At 48.9% G+C, this 20,824-nt stretch overlaps 1 protein-coding gene across 18 annotated transcripts in view; it reads right to left on the bottom strand.

The window, feature by feature from the left end:
- Positions 1-20,824, bottom strand: part of SYTL3 (synaptotagmin like 3) — a 123,098-nt gene that overhangs the window by 9,947 nt on the left and 92,327 nt on the right. For 15 of the 18 annotated variants that reach the window (XM_045391310.3, XM_005552212.4, XM_045391309.2 and 12 more), the window contains 6 exons: positions 18,201-18,379; positions 12,275-12,377; positions 6,657-6,827; positions 3,337-3,439; positions 1,894-1,996; positions 567-772 (listed from right to left, as the gene is read on the bottom strand). In XM_045391310.3, coding sequence (XP_045247245.2) covers positions 567-772; positions 1,894-1,996; positions 3,337-3,439; positions 6,657-6,827; positions 12,275-12,377; positions 18,201-18,379 — 865 coding nt within the window. Of the gene's footprint in view, positions 1-566; positions 773-1,893; positions 1,997-3,336; positions 3,440-6,656; positions 6,828-7,974; positions 9,794-12,274; positions 12,378-18,200; positions 18,380-20,824 lie in introns of those variants that run through there. The other 3 variants (XM_074037354.1, XM_074037355.1, XR_012433583.1) reach the window with 2 other exon arrangements.

Below are 20,824 nucleotides of genomic sequence, written 5' to 3'. Positions count from 1 at the left end.
CAGTGAGGCTTATTTCTCTTCAGTCACTGGTTCTCAGTTGGAAGTCCTTGGGAGATGTGTGCAGGTGTTTTTGGTTGTCGTGCCAGGGACACTGCTGGCAGCTAGAAGCAGTGCCAGGCACAGAACCTCACAGCAGAGGGCGGTCCACCCACCAGGCTGGCGGCGCCCTGCCGAGCGGCTCTGGACAGCGTTGCTGTTTTGACCACTTTTGATGAAGTACTTTCTGAATTGCCGTTTGTTTGAGTTAAGAAGATCTTTTCCTTTAAGAAAATAATCCTTTTATGATTGACGCCAGAAACAAAAGCAAATACTGTACCTAGCCCGTTTGGAGGCCTATAATTTTTGTTTCTTTAGCAGATCTAAATCTGATTTAAATTGTCAAAATACTTGGCTGTATTATGGCTCAGCTGTAGAGTAAAAACTAGACTTAGGAATTTCCAATTAAGGAAGGCTAGGCAATTTCAAAACCAGTTAAGTCACTGCCCTGTTGCAAGCATTTTCTTTGCACAGTACCCATTAGGATAATCACAAAGGATAAACGTTTGGGCTCAATATCTCAGACTTACTTGAACCAAGCCTGGCTCCCCCAAGCAAGCGGTCGTTCATTCCAAGGAGAGCCTGGTCCCAGACGGTTAACTCCAAGCTCGACTGCCTCAGCTGGGCTGGGGTTACACCACTGAAGACAAACGAGTGTTTCCACTGGGGACAAGCCTGCTTCTTCAGTACTGGCGACTTCAGTCTCAGTTTTTGTTGGTCTGGCAGAGTGAGACAGCTGAAGAGGGAACACAAACCTTGCAATCACTGTCATCCACATGGCCTCCTCTCCCGAGGCCTGTGCAACAGTGCAGACCAGAAGCACTAAGAAAAGTGCCAAGTCCACAACATCCACACCCTCCACAGTGAAGCAGGGTGGGAACCACAGGACTCGGCACATTTCCCTTAGGGCTGAATTCTGCATCAGGTAAAAAGGGCGAGTTGCATGCTATGGCCTCGCGGCCCTCATTTTAATCTTCCCTCCTTGGGGTGCCTTGAATGCAAATACACACATTATCTCCTTTTAACCCTGTTCTCAGGAAAATCAACTCACAAAAGCTTGTCCAAGGCCATGCAGATAAGCAACAGGATTAGAACACAAGCTCAGTTCTCCTTTTTTTGAGGTGTGGAGTTTTGCTCTGTCGCTCAGGCTGCAGTGAAGTGGTGTGATCTCAGCTCACCGCAACCTCTGCCCCCCAGATTCAAGGAAGTCTCCTGTCTCAGCCTCCTGAGCAGCTGAGATCATAGGTGCCCACCACCACACCCGGCTAATTTTTATATTTTAGTAGAGATGGGGTTTCATGTTGGCCAGGCTAGTTGTGAACTCCTGACCTCACATGATCCACCTGCCTCTGCCTCCCAAAGTGCTGGGATTACAGGCGTGAGCCACTGCGTCCAGCCTCAGTTCTATCTTGACCGTCATTTTTCCCTTATGTCACTGACAGGGAGTTTGCACTTCAGTGTAATAATTAATGGTATTTGCCTTACTTTTAGAGGGCCGCCCTGTAGTGAATGAGAATGAAATGTGGACAGGCATGCATTTTACTGTTGGTCCTAGAGGAGATGTTAAGCTCAGGAAATATTTACTGAACACACTACTTTTTAATGCTTGATTTCAAAACTGGCTTGCTGATATCACAAGAACTGAGAAGATTAGGGTTTCGGGTACCCCAGCATGTACACGTCCCATGAATTTTCAGAAATCAGGGTCTTTAATATGTGTTATGTTAGATTTTCACAGGAAAGCTAAAATAAGACATTTTAAGTGGCTTACATGTTTTTGGTGTTCCCTGCAGGTTCTGGGCCAGGTTATGATGTATACTACATCATCAATAATATTTGATTACATCAAATACCTACCCCTTAACAAATGAGTTCAAGGTGCCATCTGGCCGCACAGGTAAATTCTTGGCTCCCAGCACTACCAAACAAAGTTGGCCATTAAGTGACAGCTCATCTGTCCCTGGAAGGAAAGCCAGTATTCACTGTCAAAGCCATGTCTCCTGACACGTTAGTATGCAGTACCACCACCCCAAAACCGATAGCTTAGCAAGAGAATCTGCCACAGCCCTCAGACCCCAAGAGGGCAGGTGGGAGTGGTACAGTGGGCTCCGCTGGCCCTGCCCACAGGCTGTGGCGCTGCCCACACCGTGCTGCTCTGTGGTCAGGTGGAGGACAGGATGGAGGGATCGCTAAGATCCTAGCAAAGAGTAAAGAGGAACACAAGGAGAGGGAAGACGCTGAAGTCTGAGTCTTAGTTGTAGCCAGCAGTTTGGGGGGAAGTGGGAGCCCCGAGACTCTGTCTAGGAGGTTGGGATGGCCATGGGGCACTTGCTGCTGGTCTGCTGGTGACCCCGTGAACTTGGGTAGCAGAATTCCCTCTTCTAACCAAATAGGAAGTCACTGAAACAACAGAAATGTGCATTCTTGGCCGGGCGCGGTGGCTCACGCCTGTAATCCCAGCACTTTGGGAGGCCGAGGCCGGCAGATCACGAGGTCAGGAGATTAAGACCATCCTGGCTAACACGGTGAAACCTCATCTCTACTAAAAATACAAAAATTAGCCAGGTGTGGTGGCGGGCACCTGTAGTCCCAGCTACTCAGGAGGCTGAGGCAGGAGAATGGCGTGAACCAGGGAGGTGGAACTTGCAGTGAGCCGAGATGGGCCACTGCACTCCAGCCTGGGTGACAGAGCGAGACTCCGTCTCAAAAAAAAAAAAAAAAAATGTGCATTCTCCCTGTCCTCCTTCCCCACTCTCCTCCTTCCCCACCCTCCTGCTTTCCACACACCCCATGTTATTGAAGGAGTAAAATCTCCATAGGGTCCCTGAGGACCCACCTTCCTGACCTACTTCTTTTGCTGGGCAGCAGCTACCCACGTGCCTGGGGGCAGGGATTTATCTCATCTGAGCCCTGCAGGTACCAGCGCCTCGAGATGTGCTCTTGGCTCCACATTGTCATGGAGCCTCTGCTCTTCAGGAGGGTCCACGGTTCCCCCCGCCCCCAGACCATCCAATCTGCCCCTGGGAGGAAGGCCTAGGGCAGTATCCTTAGAGGAGTGTAGAGAGGGCATCAGAGGCCTTGTCTGCTTCTGGTCACCCGTTTCCCCCCAGGCTATGGGCTCCAGAGAACCTCTTCCCTTCTCGCTCGCTGCATCGCTCAGAAAATTGCTGCTGGAGCTGGGCACGGGGGCCGTAGAAAGGAAATGCTAGAAAACTTTCACCCCATCTCTCAGTCTGCCTGCCGCACCAGCCTCTGCGGACAATGACACAGACAATGTCCAGGGGACTGGAGGCCACCGACCTTGAGCCTCCTGGAGTTTTCTGGGCCCTGAAGGGAGGACCAGCTTAGCTCGGACTGCGAGCTCTCCGTTGCTCTGAGGAGCGCTGTCTTCGTATTTCTCTGCCTGGGGAAGAGAGGCACAGCTTAGGCACGGTACTCCCCAAGTCCCAAGAACCTTCTGGGCTCCTCTGGTTGTCTCAGCTCTGTCCACAGATGCTTCCCCTTGGCCCCTGCAAGGCCCTGGGGGGAGCAGGTGTGTGTGTGGCAGGACTGGTCTTCCTTCCATCTATGGTTTCACACCCACCCTCCCCAACCCCAGCATGGGGAGGAACAGCTCGGCCACTCCAGCGAATCACAGCCAGATGAGCTTAAGGAAGCAGAGTGACTTGAGGGCATTGCACACTCCCTAAGACATTTCTACGAAAACCTAGACGCAGCCTGAGTTTGAAAAACAGAAATGAACTCAAGCCTCCACCCCATCCACCCCACCCAGGTCAGTAGAGATTCGCGCTGCCTTCCAATGCCAAGGACTGGCACAGATGCTGGGGACAGCATGGGGTGTAGACTCTGCCCAGAGCCACCGGGGGTGGCCCCCCAGGGTGTGGTAAGTCTGAGGACATGTCCCTGCCCACCGAGGCGCTTCTGTCATGAGTGGTTTTGCCAGAAAGGGAGTGAAGAGAGGGCCGGGAGAAGAGATGATCCTGAAATCCACACCATCTTTCTCCCAGTGGGATGGGAGGAGAGTATTGGGAAGAGACTAGAGCAGGCATATCCAGTCTTCTGGCTTTCCTGGGCCACACTGGAAGAACTGTCTTGGGTCACACATAAAATACACTAACACTAACAACAGCTGATGAGCTTTAAAAAAATCATGAAAAAATCTCATGTTTCAAGAAAGTTTATGAATTTGTGTTGGGTTGCACTCAATGCCATCCTAGGGCCAGGCATGGTGACTCATGCCTGTAATCCCAGCACTTTGGGAGGCCGAGGTGGATCACCTGAGGTCAGGAGTTCGAGACCAGCCTGGCCAACGTGGTAAAACCCCGTGTCTGCTAAAAATACAAAAAAACTAGCTGGGCGTGGTGGCGGTGCCTATAATCCCAGCTACTGGGGAGGCTGAGGCAGAGAATTGCTTGAACCTGGGGGACAGAGGTTGCACTAAGCTGAGATCATGTTGCTTCACTCCACCCTGGGTGACAGAGCAAAACTCCGTCTCAAAACAAACAACAAAAACCAAAAAACAGAGCCGTCCTGGGCTGCAGGTTGGACGAGTTTGGTCTCGACACATCCAGTCCACCATGGCTTCCGCCAGCACTGAGAAGCAGCCCTCTCAGTTACCCTCAGAGGCCTCAAGACTCCTGGGAGCCCACATGGGCAAGCCCCCATCTTCCTGGCCCTCGGGTACCAAACGAGATATGGCTGTCTCCAGCTTCGGCAGTCACAAACCCAGTCAGGATGGAGCCTGGGACAGGCCTGTGGGCGGACTCCCCACCCCACTGGCTTTAGGAGGGATGCCTTTCAGCTCCATGCCATCTGCTCCCCACCCACTTGCCAGAGCAGGCTCAGTCTGATGAGGCCTGGTGGCCGCCTGTCCTATGCCAGGCCCTGTGCTTGTTCCAGGCCTTGTCTTCAAGCTGATGACAGAGGTGTGGGAGATAGGGTACACGGGGGATTCAGCCTCTGATAGAAGGGAGTCTAGGCTGGAAACAGGGTGTCCTGGAGGAGCCGACGCTCTTCTGAGAGATGAGAGTGGGGATGAGAAGAAGGCATGGAAGCCACACGCTTCACCCCTCCGCAGCATGGCTGGGGCAGGAGCAAAGGGACACCGTGGCTGAAGATCAGGCCCAGAGACGGCAAGCATCCTGAGCTCCGGGTCCTGGAAGGGAGGCCACTTCTGGTAGGGGTAATCAGGAAAGGCTTCCTAGAGGAGGTAGGCTTTGGGTTGTCTTGGGCTGACCTTGGATAGGGGATGCATTCCAGGTGGGCACTGGGAAGGGGAGGTCTAAGCCCAGACTCTAGCTTGGGGGAGTCAGCACAGGCGGTGGGAGTGTGGGCATTGCCTGGAGGAGCAGGGAGGGGGCAGGCGGCTCACCAGGAGGCCTCGGCTGAAACCTGAGAAGCTTCCCGGCAGCGACACTGCAAATCCCAGCGGTGCTGGCTCGAGAGAGGAAAAGAAGCCAGATGGCCCCCGTGCCCTATGTCCAGGTTGGAGCAGAAGGCTGGGCCTGCTGTGGGCCCCTGGCTGAGGGGAGTAGTCCATCCGGCTGGTTTGTTTTCGTTTTTGTTTTGTTTTGTTTTGAGACAGAGTCTTGCTCTGTCACCAGGCTGAAATGCAGTGGCACGATCTCGGCTCACTGCAACCTCCGCCTCCGGGGTTCAAGCAATTCTCTTGTCTCAGCCTCCCGAGTAGCTGGGATTACAGGCGCCCGCCACCACACCCAGCTAATTTTTGTATTTTTAGTAGAGACGGGGTTTCACCGTGTTAGCCAGGATGGTCTTGATCTCCTGACCTCGCGATCTGTCTGCCTCGGCCTCCCAAAGCGCAGGGATTACAGCACTTTGCTGACAGCCACCGTGCTCGGCCCCCCGGCTGGGGTTTTTAAAGAGATGGCAGAAGCCCACGTTTTTCAGCCCTCATGGTCTCACATGAACTCTCTCCCAGTCTGGGATCTGGACACAGAAAAGTACAAAGCAGAGTTTCCAAGAAATGCTAACCTCTCTCCCAGGCCTCTCCTCCTACCTGCACAGCCTGGGGGACACGGACCCTAAATCGAGTCAACTCCTCTGACCCGCCCACCTGCCCATTTGCTATCCATCTCCTGCTGTACAATTCCAAACCAGAAGCTGGAGCTCCACAACCCAGCCAGGGCGGCCTCTGCCTTCCTCATAGCATTGGGTCCAGTCATCTGTCACCTGTTATTGTTCTGAGAGTACCTGGGGTTCAAAGGTTAGAAAAAACGCACTGTAGCCCCCAGGGGGACCGCATAGCTGTGGGTGGTGCCCGCAGGGAAGGGCATGGCCGGCTTGCAGCACGTCAGCCACCAGCAAGGTGAGGCCTCTGCTAGGGGAAGCCACAGGACCTGATCCAGTCGGGTCTGTGTGTGATGCGAGGCGGGGGCTGTTGGGGTACCTGAACAGAGCTGAGACAGTTAAAACAATCCCTCCGTCCACCCCACCCAGGAGAAAGTAACTATTTGAAAGTCACAGCGCCAGGCCGGCAAGCACACACTGTCTTGGGTCCAAGTCTTTCCAGGTATGTTTTCTCCTCTGGGATCTCTCTGAAAAGTGATTTATTTATCACAGTGGGGATGGAGGGCACTCAGTCCAAAACCAGACATCACCTTGGCCCGGAGTGGATGCCAGCAGAAAGACTGTGTTGTGCTGTCTTCAAAGTCCCACGCGGCCAGAGGAATGATCACTTCTCCAAGAAACACTCTCCGGGCCAGCGTGCCCAGATGCCACACCGAGACCTGCAGCTGCCGGGTCACCAGCTGGGCAGGGGCCACCTGATACTGCAGAGGCAGAGCAGAGATGGTCAGCTGAGCTCCTGGGGCCCGCACTCCTAGGATCTCCGACCCCACCTCCCAGGGCCCCACTTCCCGGGGCCTGGCGCAGGCCTCCCTCCCACAGGCTGAGTCCAAGATGCGGATGCAGCCAGGGACCTGATGTGGCTGCGGGGGTCAAGGTGCTTACAGCCAGGTTGGGGCGGGGGGTCCTCTCTCTGCTCAAGAGCCCCTCCCGCTACTCCCCAGGTGCCCAGTGCTCTGCCTGGGGACAGGCTAGGGTAGCCCTGGTAGCCACTGAGCCCCTCCAACCCCCAATTCTCAGAACAAGACAAGAATGAAAGTCCTTGCCCAGCCCACGCCTACTAAAAATCAAGCCAAAGTCTATGCTCACACAGGATTTGAATTTGCATCTGAACACTGCACCCAGCCAGGCTTGGCCAAAAATACTGAAAACAGGCCCAAAAATACTAAAAAAAAAATTTTTTTTTTGGAGACAGGGTCTCATTATGTCACCCAGGCTGAAGCGCAGCAGTCCTATCTCAGCTCACTGCAACCTCTGCCTCCTGGGTTCAAGTGATTCTCCTGCCTCAGCCTCCCGAGTAGCTGGGACTATAGGCGCTCACCACCATGCCTGGCTCATTTTTTGTATTTTTAGTAGAGACAGGGTTTCACCATGTTGGCCAGGCTGGTCTCGAACTCCTGACCTCAAATGATCCACCTGCCTCGGCCTCCCAAAGTGCTGGGATTACAGGCGTGAGCCACCGTGCCCGGCCTGTATTTTTTTGTTTTAAGCCAACCATGAACTCCCCCTCCTCCATTCCCCCCAATACCACGTATGTGCCCTGGAGGGACGATGCCTGTGTCCAGGCATGCAGGGCCTGTGCTGGCTTGGCAGAGGGCAACACAATGTTCCTACTGTCCGCACAGGGGGTTCCCAACACACCCAAGAGTGACGAGAGAACCCCTTCCCCAGCCAAGCATGGGTTCTGCCCCATAGAGACTGGAGGCCAAAGGCCCCCGCGTGACACCCAGCCCTTCCCAAGGTATGGCTGACTCCACCTCAGCATCTGAGGGCCTCACTTTAAGCTTATTAGTTGGATTTTCTCAATAATGAACAAAACCTACAAGTTATTGAACACAACCTACAAGTTACTGAACACTTATTTATTTCATACCAGGCTTTTTAGATGCATTGATCTTTTTAGCTTTCACACGCACCCCACGAGGTCAGTATTATTCAGACCATTTTGCAGGTGAAAAAAAAGAAGCTTGGAAATTCAGTGACCCTCCCTTGGTCTGGCAGCCAACACTGCAGGCCCGCGTCACGTGCACTCACTGTGTCCAGGCCCAAATCTCGCTGCCGACCTCTGTGGCCCATGCTGCCCTCACTCTGGTGTTTGTTTGGGGTTTGAATGGTGACTCCTCGTGAAATGGCTGTTGCTGTGAGGCTGGACACTTGCACCCACTTGCAGCAGCTGTGCGGTTTGTTTACTTTGGGGTTCATCTCCTCATGCCCACCTTCACCCATCTTTCCAATTGAGGGATGAGATGGAATAACACAGGAACTGAGACGCAGTAACTTCTCTCCTTCAGCCTCTGCAAACAGAGGGGAGGCACAGCAGGGCCGTCCCCTGCTCTGCTGGGGGCTGCCCGTAGGCTCTGTCCACACTTCTGACGTCCGCAGGCCAGGCACACATGGCTTGGCTGGCCACGTTAGCTTCCTCGCCTCTTTCCTCCTTTTCTTCCCCGCTGGGACGACTTGTGGCCACGGAGATGCGAATTTCTTGGGTCACATTCCTTTGTCTCCTGCCTTTGGGTAACTTTAAGCCAGTTTTCCCTCAAGTCCATGGGTCCATATCTTTTCTGGGGGGACAGGATCTCATTCTGTCACCTAGACTGGAGTGCAGCAGTGCAATCTCAGCTCACTGCAGCCTCCACCTCCCAGGCTCAAGCAATCTTCCTACCTCAGCTTCCCAAGTAGTTGGGACTACAGGTAGGTGTCACCATGCCTGGCTAATCTTAATTTCTTCTAGAGATGGGGGTCTCTCTACATTGCCCAGGCTGGTCTCAAACTCCTGGGCTCAAGCCATCCACCCATCTCAGCCTCCCAAAGTTCTGGGATTACAAGCGTGAACCCCCACACCCAGCCCATGGGTCCATTTCTGACTCTGCACCACATTCAATCTGTCTATAAACTCTGGATTGATGTGATTATTCCCTATATTCCAGTTACATTCGTTATCAGTTAGTCCAGGCAACTGGCCAGCGGGCTGGCTGCATCTGCTGCCCTCTGAGAAATGAAGTGGTTACTGGAACACTACGCCACTTAGCAAGGTCGGGCTCGGGCCCCAGGCTGCTCTCTCATCTCCAGCTGTGTGTGGGCGACGCTCAGGCCACTTCTCCTGTGTCCTTACCCATTGCTCGCCCCTTTCTGTCAATAGGACTACTCCCTGCTGCGTATAGAATCTGCCTTTTCAAACCAGACGTCTTTTCCATTGCCCTGTTAGGTCCACAAGGCTTGCTCCAGGTTCAGCAGGGAATGAGGTGTAAGGATCATTCGAGAGCAGGGCCGGGCAATGACCAATGTCACCCAGTGAGATCACTTCATCTTCTCCGGGCCCCCAAGACAGTGGTCTCAAATGGGGTACAAGTCTCTCTGGGTCCAGAAAGGCTTGCCAAGAAGTACTCTGCTCAGCAAACTTTGAGGATCAATTTCTAGATCCTCGCATCGGATGTGCACTTCTCTCAAAACTGGCTGGAGACAGTTCTCACAGCCTCATCCACCTGAATCGTGCTCTGATGGCTCACCCCAGGTCGCACAAAGCTCCTGGGGGCAGCACGAAGGGGTGATTGTGATTGGAAATACTGCCTTCTGTGAGACTTTCAATGATGGATCAGCCTCCCTGGCTTCCCATCCTTCGCATCTTATGCATATTTCTATTAAGGATGAGGCTGGCCAGTGTTAGGATGTTCTGCATTTAAGATCGATTAGAGATGCTGATTATTTTCATTGTAACTGGAAAGTTTCCCAGGACTATAAAATATTCACAATATACTAGAAAAGACCCACGGCTAAAAATTTTAAGTGATATCTTTGAGATTCTGTGCACATTTTAAGTAAGGTAGGTAACCTTTTAAATCCAATTATCTAACTTTTTTTTTTTTTTTTTTGAGACAGAGTCTCACTCAATCACCCAGGCTGGAGTGCAGTGGCGAGATCTCCGCTCACTGCAAGATCTGCCTCCCGGGTTCACACCATTCTCCTGCCTCAGCCTCCCGAGTAGTTGGGACTACAGGCACCCGCCACCACGCCCAGCTAATTTTTTTGTATTTTTAGTAGAGATGGGGTTTCACTGTGTTAGCCAGGATGGTCTCGATCTCCTGACCTCATGATCCACCCGCCTCAGCCTCCCAAAGTGCTGGGATTACAGGTGTGAGCCACCATGTCCGGCCTTACAACTAAATATTTATCTAAAATATAGACAATATGAAATGTTTATCTCATTTCATAAAGCTGTTTACACAAAATACCTTAAACTTCCTATGAGTAACTTTGGATCTCTAATTAAAATGTGTGAGGGGATACACAGTTTTTCACAATTCTTCTAGCAGGTGCATGAGCAGAACCGTCCGAAGACATTCTCCAGCGACTTGCTGCTGTGTGGTGCCTGGTCCCAGCACAGGGAGAAAGGCCCTGCCCACGTCTGCTGAATCAGAATCTGCTTTTTTTTTTAAATTAATTAATTAATTTTTTTAGACAGAGTATTACTCTGTCATCAGGGCTGGACTGCAGTGGTGTGATCTCGACTCACTGCAACCTCTGCCTCCTGGGTTCAAGCAATTCTCCTGCCTCAGCCTCCTGAGTAGCTGGGATTACAGGTGCCCACCACTACACCTTGCTAATTTTTTGTGTTTTTAGTAGAGACGGGGTTTCACCATCTTGGCCAGGCTGGTCTCGAACTCCTGACTCGTGATTCGCCCACCTTGGCCTCCCAAGGTACTGGGATTACAGGTGTGGGCCATCGTGACCAGCCCAGAATCTGCATTTAAAAAAAAAATCCCCAGGGTCCAAGTACAGCTGCATCTTAGAAAATAAATTTAGGCCAGGCGTGGTGACTCAAGCCTGTAATCCCAGCACTTTGGGAGGCCAGGCTGGGCAGATCACCTGAGGTCAGGAGTTCAAGACCAGCCTGGTCAACATGGTGAAACCCCATCTCTACTAAAAACACAAAACAATTTGCCGGCCGTGGTGACGGGCACCTTTAATCCCAGCTACTCAGGAGGCTGAGGCAGGAGAATCGCTTGAACGCGGGAGGTGGAGGTTGCAGTGAACCGAGATCACGCCACTGCATTCCAGCCTGGGCGACCAAGAGTGAAACTCCGTCTCAAAAAAAAAAAAAAAAAGAAAAAAGAAAAACTTTTTAAAAAACGTAAATCCCCACAGGATTTTATGCACATAAATTTTGAGAACCGCCAGTCCTTTGTGGCTTTGAGCTGTATTTCTAACAACTCTCTAGGTCTCAGTTTCCCCGCGGGTAAATGAGGATTCTAATACTTACTCCAGGCTGTATATAAAGCACTTGGTCACAGTAGGGACCCAGGAGACAAGCGCTATTATTATTTAATGAACTCAGGGCTCCGTGCCAGCTGCCCAGATGGCCCCTGGCTGGCAGCTCACAGGCACCCCTACTTGCCAAGAAAGGCAAACAAAGCCCTCTCCTGTCACAGGCATGAGACGAGGGGACCTCTGGCTGCCCAGCCCGGGCGGGGTAGCCTCCACAGGTCTGGGCTACCCTCCTCGCCCTGCACCGAAATGGGGGCCGCCACCGCCAGCTCTCCTAGATACCAGACCTCAGCTGCAGCCTTCCACCCGAAACCCGAGCGCGTGGCCCCGTCTCTGCCCTCAACCATCAATCACATTTCCTAGTATCATCGAAAGTGAAAACCCAAACAATTCCTTTGTAAGATTTTTCATAAAAGGATACATTAAAAAATAAAATAAAATTAGAAGAAACCTGAGTTTGTCAGAAATACAATAAAGGGGTACTTTTACGAAGACAGTAACTCAGAAGTTTAATTTTCGGGGCACTCTTTTTGGGAGCACCTCTTTGACAGAAACATTCACAAAGACAAACTAATTTTCAAAATTATCCTGTGCTCCAGTGTTAGCCCGAGACAAAGAGGCAGCCAGGTTCTTTTTCACTATCTTCTCAGAAATCATTAATCAAAAGCCATTCCTGAGTCTGGCAGACTCTGCACTTTTCCGGTACAAAGGCTGACATTTATTTTCTACCAACTTAACACTGATTGACAGAGCCACAAAGAAACATATAGGTGTCTGCATTATATCTAACTGAGTCAAGAGTTTGAAAGCACCATCCACTGGACTCTGCCCCGGGCACCCCACCGGGGCTGTGGAGGACTCTGCACAGGAACATCTGTCTAGCAAGTACCTTCAAGGTCTCCTGAAAGGTCGGGTCCACCGTGTTCCTTTGGACTCCAGTCTTGCGCTTCCCCTGGGAGGATCTGTCAGGCAGAAGGTAGGTCTTCACATACCTAGGGGCCAAGCACAGCGGGGACAGAGTGAGAACTCAGGGAAAAGGGTGGATAAAGAGTTTGGGGGCAGCAGAACCCACGCACCAGTGTTTTCTTTACCAGGTTTCCTGCTCGAATTTTTGATAGAAAGGACTTAATAGCCTAATAGTGAGCAATGTTAGTGCTGGGTGGGCAGCTTCTGATTCACGCAGTCTATGGTCAAATGCTGACTACATAACCCTCTGGAATATTCCTGGGGGTGTGAAGCTCATCCTGCCTTCCTCAGGCCCTACTCCATTTGGTGAAGACCATGGAACCAGAGATTCTCTTGCCTGCCTGGACGTCAAGGCCATGAGCTGGATTCCCGTCCCTTCTACCACCCACCATCTGCAAAAGAAAACAAAGTGGAAGTGGAAAAAAGCATAAGCCTCGCACTGTGCTGTTTCTTTGCAGGGGCCTCAAAGACTCTGCTCCTCCCAACCGCTGAGAAGTGGGATTCTGCTGAGTCTAGAGGTCGCACGCAGCATGACAGGTGGCTCCATCTGCACTCACCCAGCTCCTGAAATCCAGGCGGAGAGGAAGACATGTCCTGTCCTGTTCTAGGCTGACCCCTCCAAACAGGCCCCTACGCTGCCCTTCATGGCTCCTCTGGCAGCCCCAGTGATGGCAATGACCGCCTCCCCCGCACCCCACCAGCAGCAGTCCAAGCCCCCTCTCCACAGGCTAGAAACAGGCTCCACTTTTCAAAGTAAAAAAATCACAGTGAGCCTCCCTCTATCTGTGCCCTTCTTTAGCCCCAGTCATGGGCCTCTTTTCCCCCTCAGTTAAACTTTTTGTAAAAATACTTGAAATTGGCCAGGAGGCCGGGCATGGAAGCTCACACCTATAATCCCTGCGCTTTGGGAGGCTGAGGCGGGCGGATCACCTGTGATCAGGAGTTTGAGACCAGCCTGGCCAACATGGTGAAACCCTGTCTGTACTAAAAATACAAAAATTAGCCAGGCGTGGTGGCATGCACCTGTAATCCCAGCTACTCAAGAGGCTGAGGCAGGAGAATCTCTTGTACCTGGGAGATGGAGGTTGCAGTGAGCCGGGATCGCGCCACTGCCCTCCAGCCTGGGTGATAAAGGGAGATTCCATCTCAAAAACAGCAACAACAACAACAACAAAAAAAACACCCCAAAAACTGGCCAGGCATGGTAGCTCAGAGAGGATTCCATAAGCCAGAAATTTGAGACCAGTCTGGGCAATGCATATGGAGAACTCATCGCCACGAAAAATTTAAAAGTCAACTGGGTGTGGTGGTGTGCACATGTAGTCCCAGCTACTTGACGCCTGAAGTTGGAGGATCACCTGAGCCCAGGAGGTCAAGGCTGAAATGAGCCATGATGACATCACCGCATTGCAGCCTAGGCGCAAAGCAAGACTCTGTATCAAACAAAACAAAACAAAAAATCCCTCAAAACTCCCTGTCTCGAATTCTCCACAGTTCATTTACTCTTAAGTTATTGAGCGGTACACATTCATGCAATCTCATATATGTAAAACAGAATACATAAAATAAACCTATATGGTTGGACGCATTATAATAAAGTGTATTCCCATGTACCCGCCCCCCAGCTTAGGAAACAGAACATAACCAATGACTTCCCTATCATAATCCTGCCCGTAACCAGGTAATAACCATATTGGATTTTATATTTATCACCCCATTGGTTTTCTTTATGGTTTCACCATTTTGATGTGTCTCCTTAAACAATGTACTGCTTAGTTTTCCCTGTTTTTGAACTTTCATATAAATGGGATCATTCTGTACACATTCTTCTGTAACTTGCTTTTTTTCACTCAATATTATGTTTGGGATTTATCTATGTTGCTATAACCGCCACTCGTTCATCTCTAATCCTACATATCACTCTATTGAATGAATACACAAGTCATTTGTCCTGTTGATGAATATTTGTCTTATGTCCTAGTTTTTCGCTCTGCTCATGGTGCACATGTCCAAGCATTTCTCTTGGCATATAACCAGAGGTGATAGGGTATACGCCCCTTCAACTCTTCTAGATGATGCCAAATTACCAATACAATCTCTTTAACAGATACAGGGTTATGCAGGTCTTCTATTTCATTTCATGTCAGTTTTGGCAATTTGTGTCTCTTGAGAATGTGTCGATTTCAGCCAGGTGTGGTGGCTCACGCCTGTAATCCCAGCATTTTGGAAGGCTGAGGTGTGAGGATTTCATGAGCCCAGGAATTTGAGACCAGCCTGGGCAACATAGTGGGACCTCATCGCTACTAAAATTTTTTTTTAATTGGCTGGGCATGGTGGTGTGCACCTGTGATCCCAGCTACTCGGGAGGCTGAGGCAGTAGGACCAGTTGAGCTCAGGAGTTTGAGACCAGCCTGGGCAACATAGTGAGACCTTGTTTCTAAAAAAAGAAGAAGGTTTTCATTTCATCTAAGTTGTTAAATTTATTAGCACAAAATTTAATATAATATACCCTTATTACTTTTTTTTTTTTTTTCCAGACAGAGTCTCACCAGGCTGGAGTGCAGTGGCACAATCTCAGCTCACTGCAACCTCCACCTCCCGGGCTGAGGTGATTCTCCCACCTCAGCCTCCCAAGTAGCTGGGACACAGGCATGTGCCACCACGCCTGGCTAATTTTTATTATTATTATTATTTTTAATGAGAGGGAGTCTCACTCTGTCACCCAGGCTGGAGTGCAGTGGCATGATCTTGGCTCACTACAACCTCTGCCTCCTGGGTTCAAAGAATTCTCCTGCCTCAGCCTCCTGTGTAGCTGGGATTACAGGCACACGCCACCATGCCTGGCTAATTTTTTCTGTATTTTTAGTAGAGACGGGGTTTCACCATGTTGGCCAGGCTGGTCTTGAATTCCTGACCCTCAGGTGATCCACCTGCCTCGGCTTCCCAAAGTGTTGGGATTGCAGTCATGAGCCCCCATGCCTGGCCCCCTTATTGTACTTTAATGTCTGCAAGTGCTGTTATGTTGTCTCTTCTTTCATTCCTATACCGGTATTTGAGTATTCTTTTTTTTTTTGAGGCAGAGTTTTGCTCTTGTTGCCCAGGTTGGAGTGCAATGACGCAATCTCAGCTCACTGCAACGTCTACCTCCCTGGTTCAAGGGACTCTCCTGCCTCAGCCTCCCTAGTAGCTGGGATTACAGGCGCGCACCACCATGCCCAGCTAATTTTTGTATTTTTAGTAGAGACGGGGTTTCACCATGTTGTCCAGGCTTGTCTCAAACTCCTGACCTCAGGTGATCCACCCGCCTTGGCCTCCCAGAGTGCTGGGATTATAGTTGTGAGCCACAGCACCCAGCCTTTCTCTAGCATTTTAAGGTGGAGGTTTAAATAAATCATTTTAAACTTTTTTTCTTTTAAATATAAGCACTGCTTTAACTACATCCCTCAAATTTTGAAATGTAAAAGTCACAAAATACTTTTGGGAGAAAGACTATTCCAGTTTTCCTGAGGTAGACGGTACAGGAAGAGTAATAATAACAGCTAAGACTAGAACAAAAGGAGAGATTCTGTTATGAAGGAACCGTAAGTGCTATAGAAATGTGTACTTCATTTGTCTGGTACTAAAGAGCTACTAAAAATTTCAGAGCAGCAGAGGGTTTGATTAAATCAACAATTGATTTCTTTTCCCATCATCACTCTTTAGGTGGTAATTAAAACAGTATGCCAGAAGTTCCCCATGTAAGAAAAAAGAAAGGCAAAAATGAGGCCCCTGCCTTAAACTATATTTAGAAAATCAATTTCAGTTGTAATGTGAACAAATCTAACTGTGGGAAAAAAATGATTAGAAGAAAACAGAGAATGTATTTAAATTCTTGGGTGCCATAAGAATTCTTCTACAGACACAAAAAGCAGACAGTTTAAAGGAAAAGCTTGATAAATTTAATATTAAACTTTCCACAAGACAAGCCATAATAAACGAGTTAGAAAATAAGTTACAGCTGGGATAAAATATATGCAATACATATAACTAATAAATAATTTTTAAACCTATTTAAATTAGGTTTAACAAAAAACCTCTGGTAAATAAATAAAACAATAAACAATCCAATAGAAAAATGGGAGGCCAGGTGCAGTGGCTCATCGTTGTAATCCCAGAGCTTTGGGAGGTTGAGGTGTGAGGATGGCTTGAGCCCAGGAGTTTGAGACCAGCGTTGGTAACAGAACAAAACCCTGTCTCTACAAAAATAAGTTAAAAAATCTAGCTGGAAAAAAAAAGTTACAAATTTAGCCTCCTACATAGCTGGGACTACAGGCATGTGCCTTCCAGCTACTCAGGAGGCTGAGGCAGGGGGATCACTTGAGCCTGCAGTGAGCCGTAATCGTGCCACTGCACTCCACCCCTGTAGTCCCAGCTACTCAGGAGGCTGAGGCAGGAGATTTGCTTGAACTCAGGAGGCGGAGGTTGCAGTGAGCCGAGATCGTGCCACTGCACTCCAGCCTGGGCAACAGAGCAAGACTCCGTCTCAAATAAAATAAAATAAAATAAACCTAACTGGCAAATGCATATATAAGAAGTGGCTCAAAAGGCTGGGCTTGCACCTGTAATCTCAGCATTTGGGGAGGCTGAGGCGGGAGAATTTCTTGAGCCCAAGAGTTCAAGATCAGGTTGAGCAACATAGTGAGACCCTGTGTCTATTTATTTATTTATTTTTAAACAAGTTGCTCATCTTTGTCAGTAATAAGGGAAATGCACATTAAAATAATGGTGCTGGCTGGGTGCGGTGGCTCACACTTGTAATCCCAGCACTTTGGGAGGCCAAGGTGGGTGGATCACGAGGTCAGGAGTTTGAGACCAGCCTGGCCAATATGGTGAAACCCCGTCTCTACTAAAAATACAAAAGTTAGCTGGGCATGGTGGTGCATGCCTGCAGTCCCAGCTGCTCGGGAGGCTCAGGCAGGAGAATCGCTTGAACCCGGGAGGCGGAGGTTGCAGTGAGCCGAGATCGCACCACTGCACTCCAGCCTGGGTGACAGAGCAAGACTCTGTCTCAAAAAATATATATAGTAATAATAATAATGGTGCTACACCTTTTCATATCTATCAGTGAGAATAACATTTTAAATCTCTTTATGGATTGTGTGAGTCAAGATTTACATTTTGTATTTCCTGTGTGGAAAGCCAAATTTTCCAACATCATTTATTGAAGTCCACTTTTCCCCACCCATCTGTAATAGCTCCTCAGCTGAATGTTTATGTCCACCCCACTCACCAATTCATAGTTGAAGCCTAACCTACGGTGTGATGGTATTAGGAGGTAGAGTCTCTGGGAGGTGATTAGGTCATGAGGGTGCAGCCTTCTTGAATGAGATTAGTGCCCTCATAGAAGAGGCCCCAGAGAGCTGCCTTGTCCCTTCTATCATGTGGGGACACAAGAAAACAGCCATCTAAGAACCAGAAAGGGGGTCCTCACTAGATACCAAATCTACCAGCACCTTGATCTTCGACTTCCCAGCCTCCAGAACTGTGAGATATATATTTGTCTTGTTTATAAGCCACCTGGTCTATGGTATTCTGTCACAGCAGCCGAAATGGACGAAGACACTCCTTGATCATGTAAGTTTTCATATACACTAAGGTCTGTATCTGGACTTTTGATTCTACTCTCCTGACTTGTTCTATCCTTGTATCAATAACACATTGTTTGCACTGCTACAGCTTTATAATAATTCTTGAAGTAAGCCTCCTCATTTTTGTTTCTTTTAAATAATTGTCTTGGTTATTCTTAGACTTTTACTTTTTCATATAAATTTTAGAATCAATATGTCTTATGTTAAAAAAAAGAAACTTACGGATTGCACTTTTTCTTCTTTTCTTCTCCATAGGCAAGGTTCTTACAGGCCTTGATGCATATTTCTAAAGAATGGGTTTTGAAGCAATAACGAATGGCAAATTCTATTTCTCCAGTGACATTAGCATTGTCAAAATTGCCCATCTCTGTACAGGTGCTATCAATGCTAATTAAACTTCCCTGAAATCAAGAATAACAGATATAATAAGTTACTTCACAGTTAATTCATTTTTCTGATGTTCTGGTTTCAAGACAGCACATAAATAAAACCTCATACAGAGCCTGTATCCTGACTCACGTTAAGTTAATAATGCACCAGCTTGTACTTAGGCAAAGTAAGTTGCCACATGTTCTATCCCATGGAGACAGAGAATCCTCAGAAGGCCCTCTCTTGCCTGGATATAGTTTTTGTCTAGCAATAAAGGTTACACAATCTCATTCTTTAATACAAATTGCTTGGGGAGAAATGGACTAACTCCTATGCAATTCTGCAAGATCACTCTCAGGAGGCCAAGATAAAATCCATGGCAGGACAGCTATGCGGAAAGCAGCACAGTCTGGGGCTAAGTGGCTGTGACTGGGAATCAGATAGACCTGGACTCAAATGCTGGTGCTGCCACTCATTAGCTGTGGCAAAGTCTAACTGGAAAAAACCATACTGATCTCGTAGGGCTATGGTGAGGAATAAATAGAAGAAAGCAAGTAAAATGTCTACCCCAGGTGACAGTAAATTGTATTTAAATTTTTCTGGTTACCTAAAATGAAAAATAAAACTATCATCACAATCTAGGGTACTCCAAGCTTATACGATGCAGATAAGGAGAGGCTAATCAACGCCATTAATTAGCACAAAATTCCTGGGCCTAAAAGATACAATAAGCCACCTCATCACTATTAAACGTGCTAAAATACTTGCCAACATTTGCATTACCAATCTCTGTGCTGTCTTTATAGGAAGAGAAGCCTAACTGATTTATACTTCGAATTCCCAACTAGCTACTCCACACTATAAAACATCCTGAAAAGGAACTAAGAAACAAGCCTGGGAGTGCCAGGCATGGTGGCTCACGCCTGTAATCCCAGCACTTTGGGAGGCCGAGAGGGGTGGATCATGAGGTCAGGAGATGGAGACCATCCTGACTAATACAGTGAAATCCCGTCTCTACTAAAAATACAAAAAAAAATTTAGCCAGGCGTGGTGGCGGGCGCCTGCAGTCCCAGCTACTCAGGAGGCTGAGACAGGAGAATGGCATGAACCCGGGAGGCAGAGCTTGCAGCAGAGATTGCGCCACTGCACTCCAACCTGGGTGACAGAGCGAGACTCCGTCTCAAAAAAAAAAAAAAAAAGAAAAGAAAAAAAAAGAAACAAGCCTGGGGGCAGAAAGTCAGAACCACGAGGGAAAGATAAAATTAAAACAAAACCAACAATTGAGACCGGGCGTGGTGGCTCACCCTCGTAATCCCAGCACTTTGGGAGGACAAAGCTGGTGGATCACTGGAGGTCAGGAGTTTGAGACTAGCCTGGCCAACATGGTGAAACCTTTACTAAAATACAAAAATTAGCCAGGCAGGTGGCATGTACCTGTAATCCCAGCTACTTGGGAGGCCGCGGCAACAAGAATTGCTTTAACTCAGGAGGCGGAGGTTGCAGTGAGCCGAAGTTGCACCACTGCACTCCAGCCTGGGCAACAGAATGAGGCCCTGTCTCAAAACAAACAAACAAACAAAAAATAATACCAACAAGTCATCAGACAGGCTGGAACCTGAACTGATGAATGCCAAGAACAAAACAAGCTTCACCACATCCAGTCACTGGCTCTGAAGAATCTCACCTGCCAACACCATCCCACTGTTAAAAAGGAAAATAATGTAAAATTTTTACACGCTCAAAAAGGCATACACCGGGCACAGTGGCTCACGCCTGTAATCCCGGCACTTTGGGAGGCACAGGCAGGTAGATCACTTGAGGTCAGGAGTTTGAGACCAGCCTGGCCAACATGGTAAAACCCCCTCTCTACCAAAAAAAAAAAAAAAAAAAAAAAAAAAAAAAAAGGCATGGACTGGTGTGCCAGCATGAGATAGAAGAGAATGGATAGAGGAGCTTGGCAAAAGGTGTGAGCGGCCTGAGAGAAGAACCAGGTGGATGAATGGAGAGGCTAATGAATAATACAGCATTTGTCATGGGACTCAGCTTCAGGCTATGGCAGACTAAATGGTGTTACGCACACTTTTCTGCTGAGAACAATTAGCTGAATTAGACAACCAAACTATTTCAAGACATTGTAGAGCTGCCAAGACCACCAGGATACAAGAAGCCAGGATGTTGAGAAGCACATGGAGGTAAGCCTGACATCTGGAGCTGCCTTTCACTTCAAGGCATAGGTCCCTGTGTAAGCAACACAGGACTTTGGATTCTATTCTACTGACCTGCTTGACTCTCCTTGTATCAGGAACACATTGAGTGACTGCAGCTGCACGTCCAAGGGCTGGACGGCCAAATCGTCATCTAAATAAAATGGCAAAGAGACTGCGAAGCTGAGCAGAGTTTCAGCAGTCTAACGGGACTGGGGGACAAAATCAGCATTCAAGGCTACGAAGTCATGGGGAACCTGAGGAGCCAAGGTC

Source organism: Macaca fascicularis, chromosome 4, assembly GCF_037993035.2.
Source record: "Macaca fascicularis isolate 582-1 chromosome 4, T2T-MFA8v1.1".
NCBI classification, from domain to species: Eukaryota; Metazoa; Chordata; class Mammalia; order Primates; family Cercopithecidae; genus Macaca; species Macaca fascicularis.
The sequence above is the reverse complement of the archived record's forward strand: the minus strand, read 5'-3'. Positions and strand labels throughout refer to the sequence as shown.